Source organism: Budorcas taxicolor, chromosome 11 (assembly GCF_023091745.1).
Source record: "Budorcas taxicolor isolate Tak-1 chromosome 11, Takin1.1, whole genome shotgun sequence".
In the NCBI taxonomy this organism is placed as follows: domain Eukaryota; kingdom Metazoa; phylum Chordata; class Mammalia; order Artiodactyla; family Bovidae; genus Budorcas; species Budorcas taxicolor.
Window position 1 is genome coordinate 162133345 of NC_068920.1, and position 10582 is coordinate 162143926.

A 10582-nucleotide genomic window follows, 5' to 3' on the forward strand; every position below is an offset into this window, starting at 1 on the left:
TCCCCCTGTATTCTACTCAACAGAGCTAGCAGCTACCTCTGGTTCTAGCTGATCGACTAATAAAATGCTATTTTTTTTTTAATCATCTTTTGATTGAAAGACAGACCACGGTCTTGGAGGCTCCCCCAAAACAAAAGGCGAGGGGAACCCAGCCCCCCCGGCCTGTCTCCAGAGTGTGGAGGTCTCTTCCCACTCTGCCCAGGGTCTGGCCTCATCTGGGGGCAGAAGAGGGGGGTGCTCCCGAACCCAAGAGTTAGAAGGGGGGAGGAAGAGGGGGTGTGGGGAGCCCTGAGTGGGGGGAGACAGGGAGGCAGGAGGAAGAAGACTGTCGCTGAAAGATAAGGCGGCCGCGGCTGCCCCACAGCCTGGGGAAGATGGCAGGCCAGCCAGGCCTTTGACGTCAAAATCTGACAGCTGGACAGGACCCGGGAGGCCTTCAGGTCCCACCCCCTCATTTCAGGGCCCAGAGGGGAGGGGCTTGGAGCATGTCCCGGCTCCCAATCAGGGCTCATGCCCATCCATGCCCGCTGGCATCAGCCCAGGCACCGGGGATGCCACCTGACCCGCCAGGACCACGTGGCGCCCACCCCTACCAAGCCTCTGCTCCGCGGGCTCAGGCCCTCCAGGCACCACACCGGGCCCCTTACACGCTTGGAATAATTAAAGGTCCTTTTTCAGCACAGCAGCCCCAGGAGGTTGGTTTGTGATCCCCATTCAGCAGATCTGGACACTGAGGCTTCCATCAAGGTGGGGCTGGGCCTGAGCCTTGCCCCCAGGCGGAGCGGCAGCAGCCCAGACTCCTGCTGCTCCCAGAGGGGCAGGCGGGCTGGGTACAGTTGGTGCCTGCTCTGCATCGTCCCCTTGGGGAAGGGGTGATGGGGACGGCTCCCCAGGCAGAGCTCCAAGCACCCTCTAATCTGCCGGCTCCCAGCCCCCCACCCCAGGCCACGGCCTTATCGCCCAGAGCCTTGCTGCTGTTCGGATCGCCCCGCGAGCTGTTTCCCGCGCTCTTTTTCCCGCGCTTGGCCCTATCACACCCTCAGCCTTGCCCAGCGTGACTCCTCCTCCAGGCCCACGCAGAGCTGCTGTCAGACTGGCAATGACTGAGTAATTCCTCTCAACTTCTGCCTGGGGGTGGGGCGCATGGAGGACCACCTGACGATGCTCTCTCTCCCGGGACTTCTCAGGAGACCCTCATGGCTGGGACTGGGGAGGTGAAACACGTGGGGGGCAGGGGCCGGAGCTGCTCTGTGCCCCAGAGGGTTCTGCACCTGAAGCCAGGAGGACCAGACAGTCAGGCTGGCCTGACTCTGCCCCTGCCCTGGCCGCTGACCTGCGGGCTGAGTGCTGGGCCTGGGCTCCCAGCGCTCAGTCCCTGGAATTGGTGGACACTGACCTCTTCTTCTGGGTGCCCGAAATGACCTCAGGCCTCCAGCATTGGGCCTTGAGCCCCGCATACAACTCCAGCCATCCCCTCCACCCACAGGGAGAGAGAAGAGGCCCCTCCTTCCCTGGAGAGCAGGCTCTGGGCTGGGCCGTGGACAAGGGCGGCGTCAGCTCTCGACTTACATGATCGTGCGGGTTTTGCGATGGATGTGGCCTCCCCCGTTGCAGCCCACCTGCCAGTCTCCCCTCTGATAGGCATTGAGTGCATACTGTGGGCTTGCCAGGAACCCGGAGGCCTCACCTTACAGAAAAGATAACAGGTCCAGAGAGGTTATGGGATTCCAGCCCACGAGCATCTGACTCCCAAACCTGAGCTCAGACAGCAAGTTTCCATGGTCTCTGAATGCAGACTCCAGTGGGATGTGGAAGCAGTTTTCTGGGTGCAGGGTCCACAGTGGGTCACAAACGGAGGTGCCCCTGGCCTTCATTCTCTGTTCCCAGCACAACTCGGTATGCGGCAGGAGCAATCTGATCTGGGATCTTCTAGAAGGGAGTGTATTGGCTTCCCATCAAGAGAGCAGTGAGGGACGTTAGGCTTTGTAGCTGCTCTAACAAAACACCAGGACTTCCCTGGCGGTTCAGTGACTAAGACTCAGCACTCCCAATTCAGGGGGCCTGCATTCGATTCCTGGTCAGGGAATTGGGTCTGGAATGCCACAACTAATGATCAAAGATCCCGCAAGCTGCAGCTGAGGCCTGGTGCAGCCCACTGATGTGAAGTCACATCGCTCAGTTGTGTCCGACTGTTTGTGACCCCATGGACTGTAGCCTACCACACTCCTCCGTCCATGGGATTTTCCAGGCAAGAGTACTGGAGTGGGTTGCCATTGCCTTCTCCAGGGGATCTTCCCAACCCAGGGATCGAACCCAGGTCTCCCGCATTATAGGCAGACGCTCTACTATCTGAGCCACCAGGGAAGTAACTAAATCAATACAAATAAATATTAAAGCAAAACTCACAAACCAGGTTCCTTAACACACAGGAGTGGGTTATTTCATGGTTCTGGGGTCTAGAAATCCAAAGTCAGTGTCGGCAAAATCAGCTCCTTCTGGAGGTTCTGAGGTATGGTCCATTTCAAACCTCTCTCCTAGCTTCTGGTGGTGGCCAGCCATCCTTGGCTTGAAGCTTCATCCCTCCAACCTCTGCCTCCGTCTCCACGTGGCCTTCTTCCTGTGCGTGTCTGGGTCGTGTGTCCAAATTTCCTTCTTAGAAGGACATGAGTCATATTGAATCTAGGGTTTCACCAAACCCAGTGTGACCTCAGCTTCACTTCATTGCATCTACAAAGACCCTATCTTCAAGCAAGGTCACAGTCACAGGTTCTGGGTGGACACGAACTTTAAGCGGACACTGTTCAAGCCCCTTTAAGGGGCTTCCCTGCTGGCTCAGCGGTAAAGAGCCCGCCTGCCAATGAAGGAGACATGGTTCGATCCCTGGGTTGGGAAGATCCCCTGGAGGAGGAAGTGGAAATGCACTCCCGGTATTCTTGCCTGGGAAATCCCATGGACACGATCCTGAGTGGCGACCACAGGGTTGCAAAGAGTCGGACATGATTTAGTGACTGAACCTGCAGGCATACTCATCCAACTCAAATCAACAGATTCGATTTTAGGAGGAGGCCCTGAAACATAAGGGAGCATTTTCCTCTTGTCCCGCCTAACCCTTCTTACCCTCTCTCCTGGTAGGTGTGGGGCGCCGCTGACAATGCCACGCTCCTTCCTGGTGAAGAGCAAGAAGGCTCACACCTACCACCAGCCCCGAGCCCGGGAGGATGAGCTGCTCTGGCCGCCGGCCCTTGGCCCTGGTGAGTCAGAGCCCAGGCTGGTCCGAGGCCGCACCCGCTGGCCTCCCTGCCCCACAAGAGGGGGAGGCAGGAGAAACCCATCTGGAAGTAGCCGCTCTTCCAAGTCTGGAATCAGGAGGAGCTCAGTAAATACTGGTTGGATGAATGAATGAATGGATGGCTGCACCATCTCTTCTCACCCTGAAGGGGTGATGAGCGCATCCTGATTGGATCTGGTCCTCAGCAGCTGACACGTGATTTGTGATCGGAGGGCTGATCCAGAGCTGAAGTTGGGTGCTTGGAAAAATGGAGCTCTCCAAGGGGTGGGGGGGCTCCTCCTGGTCTCCGCCCTGCTCCCAGCATCCTGGGTAGAAGCCCTGCGTGTGAGTCTCCAGGAGAAGCCACAGTGGGTCGTTCTGGTGTCCCTCCATCCTCCTACTTTTACCAGACCTCTAAGCAGAGCTAAAGTCTGACTGTCTTGTCTCCCCCACAGTGGCCGGGGACCAGGTCCCGGGCATCAGCCCCGTCCTCAGCTCCCTGTTCCCAAACCAGCACCTGGGCTGGACGGACCTCAAACGGGAGCCGCAGCTGGAGCTGGAGCAGAGCTCAATGACCCGGCTGGACTCGGGCCCAGGTGCTCAGCCCAGGGGCCCCCGCCTCACCCCAGCGGGCACAAGGGGACTTAGAGGGTGGACAGGCTCGAGGAAGCAGGGTCCCTTGGAGCTGTGGAGTCAGGAAGGGTCGACAGTCCAGGCTTTCTGGCTTCTGCTTGGATCCCTCCAGGACAGCGAGCTTATTCCCAGAAGAGAACTCCCGTGTGGTGGGCAGGCCCACATAGTGGAGGTGGGTGCTCTGCAGGGGTTGAGGTGCATTCCTGGACTGAAAATTCGAGGAGTCGCAGTGAGCACCCAGACCTTCCCCCTGCAGAGAATAATTTGGGCTGCACACCAAAGCCTCAGCATGGGGTCCTGGTGGAGGGTGGCGGGGAGCGGGCACCCTGTTCTTAGCGTCACCACTGGATGAGCACCCCACCCTCCACAGAAGGACCTGCTGTGACGTCCCGACCCCAGGATGGGGACTCGCCCTCCTCTGACTCACCCCCATTCTACAAGCCCAGCTTCTCCTGGGATGCCCTGGCTTCCTCCTACGGCCACAGCTACCGGCAGGCCCCCTCCACCATGCAGTCTGCCTTCCTGGAGCGCTCCGTCAGCCTGTATGGCAGCCCTCTGGTGCCCAGCGCCGAGCCACCTTTGGACTTCAGCCTCCACTATTCCCCGGGCATGGACGCATACCACTGCGTCAAGTGCAGCAAGGTGGGCGGCCAGCCCCTGCTCGCACCCCCTCCCCAGCACCCTGGCAGCCACGAGTGTCTGTAGTTGGGCACCCCCTGTGCTGTGACTCGGGTCCTCTGGGGGGATCAAGAATTCACAGTGTTCGTCTTCATCATCACTCTGAGCCCTGACCATGTGTTAGGCCCTGTGCTAAGAACTCGATGTGCCTGAGCTCCTGGAGGTGGACGAAGGGCTAAAGTTCAGAAAGGTCAAGTCACTTGCCCCAGAACACACAGCAAGTAGATATCAGAATCACCATTCCCACCTGGCTCTGCCCAACTCCCGCTTCTTAACCATCAGGCAATTCAGCCTCCAGACGGGGCCAGAAGGGGCCTTCCAGACGCGCCCCGCCAACCCCCCCCCACCCCCCGCCATGTCATTCTATAGCCAGGAAAACCAGACACAGAGAGGCAAAGAGACCTTCCCGGGACACACAGCACGTGCCAGCAGTCAGCAATCCAGTGATCGCGGGATTGCTCCCTCCTTTGTGCGTCCAGCTATGGCCAAGCTGGGCACCCCCTCCACTCCGCAGCCCCCCGGGCCTCACCCTTCGCCCCCACCCGCAGGTGTTCTCCACCCCCCATGGGCTAGAAGTGCACGCCCGCCGCTCCCACAGTGGGACCCGGCCCTTCGCCTGCGACGTCTGTGGGAAAACCTTCGGCCACTCCGTGAGCCTGGAGCAGCACACGCACGTCCACTCCCAGGTGGGCAGCTGGCCGAGCGCCCAAGCCCTGGTGCTCTCCCCAGGAATCCTAGGGCACTTGGGGTGGGACTCTCTCCGTGCCTCTGAGAGTGACAGGTTGGGACCCCGTATCATTTGCCTCCTCAATCTGGGTGTCCATCACCTGCCCTTAACAGCCCCTGGTGGACCAGGCCGGCCCCGCGTATAACTGGAAGAGACTAGGGGCTCAGGTGGGACTTCAGGTGGGTGTCTGGGATGCTGAGGAACCGCCCCGCCTTCTGGGTGCTCAGAGCAGATTTCTCACCTTTGAGGCCCTTGACTCTTAGAATCCGGGAGTCAGATTTAAATGCTCATCTCATCCACTTAGCCCTGCCTGATGCCAAGATCCCTTCAGAATCCCATTCCAGGGAAAGCGCCTGAAACTGACCTGAGGGCCTGACCTGGGTAGATCTGAAAGTTCAGGTGGAGAAATAGGCCGGGATGGTGAGACTGTTCCTTCGTGATCATGTCCACAGTCATGCCAGCTGCCGGCTCAGTTCTCAACCTCCAAACGACCCTTTGAGGTCACTACTCACTAGTCCAATGTACAGATGAGGAAACTGAGTCTCAGGGAGGTTAAATGACTTGCCTGAGGTCATGTGGCGAGTAAGAGGCAGAAACCAGAGTCGGGGCCCGCAGAATTCAGACTCAAGCAAACCACAAGGGAGGATTCCCCAGCAGGACACGGCTCAGCCGCCAGGCCTCGGCCACTCCTGGGAGGAGCAGGAATGGGGAGTCCCTGCGTCTTGCTCCTCGAGGCCACCCCAACGGAGTGTCCTGTTCCTCAGGGGATCCTGGCCGGGTCCAGTCCTGCGCCCAGCTTGGCAGCCCCGGGCCGCGAGGCCCCACCTGACCCCCCGGGGCCTCGTTTCCTCCGGCAGGAGCGCAGCTTCGAGTGCCGGATGTGCGGCAAGGCCTTCAAGCGCTCGTCCACCCTGTCCACGCACCTGCTCATCCACTCGGACACGCGGCCCTACCCCTGCCAGTTCTGCGGCAAGCGCTTCCACCAGAAGTCTGACATGAAGAAACACACCTATATCCACACGGGTGAGGCCTGGGCTCCGCTCTACCCCACCGCCCCCACCCACCCAGGGCCCCCCAGCCCCTCCAAGCACCCCCGCAGGGCCCAGGCCGAGCCTCTGAGCGTCCCCGCCCATCACTGTTCGAAGGTCCAGGCCTTAGGACCAGGCTGGGGGGAGGGCGGGTGGGGTGTCAGGCTGACAGGGGAGGCTGCTTCCCTCCAATGGGAGGGCTGGACGCTGTGCTGCTTAAAGGAAAGAAAATGCACAGAAAAAATACCAGAAGGAGAGAGCGAGATGTCAGCACTGTGACCCACGGAGAGAAGTGAGAGCGGCAGGTGAATTCCTCTGCCGCCCTCATTCCTCCCTTCACTCACTCCCGCACTCACGCCTCCCCACTTGTCATTCATTCATTCCCCAGTTCACTTCCACATTCATTCTATTTCCCATCCTATCATTCATTCATCCCTCCAACTGCCCATTCATGCCTCCATCATTCATCCCTCCCACAGCCGGTCATCCATTCATTCTCTCACCCATTCACCCCTCCAGCCATCCGTTTTCCATATCTCCATTCATTCATTCCCCCACTCATTCATTCCTCAGCTGTTAATCAGTGCCTCTTTTGTGCAGAGCCCCAGGCCAGGTGCTGGGCTCCATTCATAAATAAATTGGACCCAGTCCCTACCCCTAAAACTGGAATACAATTCCCTGGAAGGGGTGGGTGGTCAGACTTTTTCTTGCCTCCCTTTTCTAATAATTTTCAAAAGCGAATGTGAGATAAAACATAATAAAGTCCCAGAGAACAAATGCAGGGCACCTGGCCCGGATGATCCTGACCCTGTCTCTGCTGCCCTGCAGGTGAGAAGCCACACAAGTGCCAGGTGTGCGGGAAGGCCTTCAGCCAGAGCTCCAACCTCATCACCCACAGCCGGAAGCACACGGGCTTCAAGCCTTTCAGCTGTGAGCTGTGCGCCAAGGGCTTCCAACGCAAAGTGGACCTGCGACGGCACCGTGAGAGCCAGCACAACCTCAAGTGAGGCTGCCTAGAGCCCGGCTCTCCGCCGGACTGCCGGCGAGACCGTGCCACCTGGGGAGAGGCCGGTCTCACACACCCAGATCCCCAGTCTCCTGGAGGGAGCCCTGGACAGGACTCATCAAACTTGTTTCGAGATTCAGATCGCTGTGTGAGCTCGAGCAAGTCACTTTCCCTCTCCGGACTGACACTTCCCCTGCCACAAAGTGTGGCAGCTGGTCTTTTTCAAGCCGACGCTGTCTGCAGGTCCAGGAGCTCAGTACCGCCCCTGTCAGAGCCCAGGAGGCCAGAGTAGCCCCAGGTGGGCCCAGAGAAATCCTCCGCTGTATGCTGTCCCCGGGGATCGGGTCAGCTTGGCTTTCAGCAGGCCTCTTTCTGGCCGCCACAGATGGTCAGAGCCATCTCCCACCTCAGTGAGAGGCCCAGCACCCCTCTGCTTCAGCCAGCGTGCCTGCTGATCCCTACTTCTGACGGGCACTCCGGCCACAGGGAAACCAGCAGTTACTGCTGTCAGAAGCCTGCTCCTGTCAACAGCTGTAAATAAAAATAAAGACACCCCTTTACTTACATTTGACCAGCATTTGTTCAGTACCTACTGGGTATAAACTAGTGCTTGAGGCTTTGGGGAGGGATGGTGCAGTCTTGAAAAGCAGAGAAAGCTCTGTAGTCACTCACAGACACGTTGACAGACCAAACTGTTAAGTGCCGGGCAGAGCCACGAGAGACCCCTGTGACAAGACGGCAGGCAGGGGCCAGGTGGGCGCAGCTGGGGGCTCTCTGTTTCCTGTGACTGCTATGACAAGTCACCGCCAACTTGGTGGCTTCCAACAACACCAAGGGGGACTTCCCTGGTGGTCCAGTGGTTAAGACTCCACGCTTCCAATGCAAAGGGCGCAGGTTCGACCCCTGGTTTGGGAGCTAGGATTCTGCATGCCGTGCAGTTTGTGGCGCTTAGTCGCTCAGTCGTGTCCGACTCTTTGCGACCGCGTGGACTGCAGCCCATCGGGCTCCTCTGTCCACAGGGAGTCTGCAGGCAAGAATACTGGAGTGGGTTGCCATGCGCTCCTCCAGGGAATCTTCCCAACCCAGGGATCGCAGCGTGGCCAAAAAAAATTAAAACAAAAACACAAAGGCATTCTCTTACAGATGTGGAGATCAGAAATCCAAAGGGCGTCTCACGAGGGTAGAAGTCAGGGTGTCTGGAAGCTGGTTCCTTCTGGAGCCTTCAAAGGACACTGTTGCCTCTTTTTTTCCAGCATCTAGAGGCTGCCTACATCCCGCAGCTTGTGGTCACCTCCTCCATCTCCAGATGCATCACTCTGACCTCCCATCAGCCCACCTCCTTCCTCTGCTTTTGACCTGCTGGCTTCCCTCTCGTAAGGACCCTTGTGATCATGTTGGGCCCCACCTGGGTCACCCGGGAGACCCTTCCCATCGCAAGGTCCTTAATGGAATCGTCGCGGTAGGCAGAATAATGGTCACCAGGGGCTTCCCTGGTGGCTCAGTAGTAAGCAATCTGCCTGCCAGTTCAGGAGACACAGGTTCAATCCCTGGGCCGGGAAGACCTCATACGTGTTTCAGAGCAACTTGGTCGACAAGCCACAACTGCCGAAGCCTGTGTGTCCTAGAGTAGGTGCTCTGCAACGAGAGAAGCCATTGCAATGAGAAGTCCCTGCTCTACCACTAGAGAAAAGCTGCACACAGCAAGAAGACCCAGCATAGCCCATAAATAAATGAATTAATGTTTTAAAAGAAGTTTAAAAAAAGAAGAATGCCCCGCCCCGCCAAAAAACAATATCATGTCTCATCCTTGAAACTTGTGACTGTTACCTCATACAGCAGAAGAGATTTAGCGGGTGTGACCCCTCACTAGCCATGAGATTCTTCTTTGTAAAATGATGAATGGATCCTCCCTGTGGGCTGTCGGAGGATCCGCTGAGGCCATGCCTATACAGCAGTGAGCAGGGCCCGGCACATGGTAAGTGCTGCTAGGCCATGAACATGCCCTCTTGAAGTCCTGACTGTCCTACAAGGCCTGCTCAAGTGCTGCCTCCTCCAGGAAGCCTCCCTTGGTCATTCCAGCCAGAGTTTTTCTCCTGCTTCTAAACACTGAGCTCCTTGGGCTCCTTGGTTATAGCTCAGAACACACCGAACCTGGACTAGTAGTTATCTGTGGGTAAGCTTCCTCTCTGCTGGAAAGAATTCCCCCTGGGCTCTGGCTTTCAGCACCAAGCCCATACCTGGCCCGCTGCTATGAACACTTCTGAATGAGTCACTTCCGGGTGCCAAGCTGGGCCCAAGGTTGCTTGACATTGTCTCTGACCCACATGGCCCTCTGCAAAGGAGGTGTCATTATCCCATGTTACAGAGAGGGTGTAAATGAGGCTCAGAGAGGTCACCCATCTTGCCCAAGGTCACCCAGCGGGTAAGTGCAGAGCTGGGGTCACTGGATCCACGTCTTCTTTGAGTCTCTGCCTTTCTTCCCAGTGACATCTGTTTGCTGTCCTCCACGCTGAGTCCAGAGGTTTCGGAGGCCCCTGGGGAATGGTAAATCCCTGGGCTCCCAGGCTCTGGGTTTGGCTGGGCAGGACCCCTTGGCGTACTTCATTGCAGAGGCCCTTCCTGTTTACTTTAGCAAGAATTCCCCTGCACAAACCCGTCAGGTGTGTGGAGGGTGGGGTGGAGGCTTGGGATTTGCATACGAGGGTGGTCTGGTCTCCTCAGCAGGCTTTCAGATCCTTGTCCTGCAGGTCTTGCTCTTGAAGTCCTAGGAAGACAGCCTCTGGCAGCCGATCCACTGGAGCCCCTGGAGCCCTTGGAGACCCCTGCTCCGGCCCCTCCTCCCATCCATGGGGACCCCATGGCCCAGAGAGGGAAGAAAACTTGCCCAAAGCCACACAGCAGAGTCAGGCTCACCTGGAGTTAGCCTGTACCTCCCAGGGGACGGGAACACACACACACACACACACACACACACACACACACACACACACACACTCACACACACACACACACACTCACACACACACACACACACACTCACGGGGGAACTACTTTGCATGCTCCTTGTTTGCTAAACAAAACCACTCTAATATCAGGATTTCAGCCACTTCTGTGGCAGGGCGGGGCTAGGAAGAGGAGCTCTTTCTTCAAGAAAGACAAGGCTTCTTTCTTCCTCTGCTGAGGTTGGGAGCATGGGATTGCGCTCATCGACCCCTCCACCCAGTGCCCACGACAGGGTGGTG

General features: G+C 57.8%; 1 protein-coding gene across 1 annotated transcript; it reads left to right on the plus strand.

Moving 5' to 3' along the window:
• The first annotated feature begins 3151 nt into the window (after positions 1–3151).
• GFI1B (growth factor independent 1B transcriptional repressor) lies at positions 3152–7341 on the plus strand. The gene is made up of 6 exons (XM_052649549.1): positions 3152–3251; positions 3724–3864; positions 4272–4543; positions 5128–5265; positions 6071–6329; positions 7163–7341. Exons 1-6 carry the CDS (start codon positions 3152–3154, stop codon positions 7339–7341), a joined length of 1089 nt encoding a protein of 362 aa, XP_052505509.1.
• The last annotated feature ends 3241 nt before the right edge of the window (positions 7342–10582 follow it).

Excerpts from the sequence above, each read along its gene's own strand:
- GFI1B (XM_052649549.1), top strand. The coding sequence starts at position 3,152 with ATGCCACGCTCCTTCCTGGTGAAGAGCAAGAAGGCTCACACCTACCAC. Across the intron at positions 3,252-3,723 it reads GCCGCCGGCCCTTGGCCCTG|TGGCCGGGGACCAGGTCCCG; the intron begins GTGAGTCAGAGC and ends TCTCCCCCACAG. Across the intron at positions 5,266-6,070 it reads ACACGCACGTCCACTCCCAG|GGGATCCTGGCCGGGTCCAG; the intron begins GTGGGCAGCTGG and ends CCTGTTCCTCAG.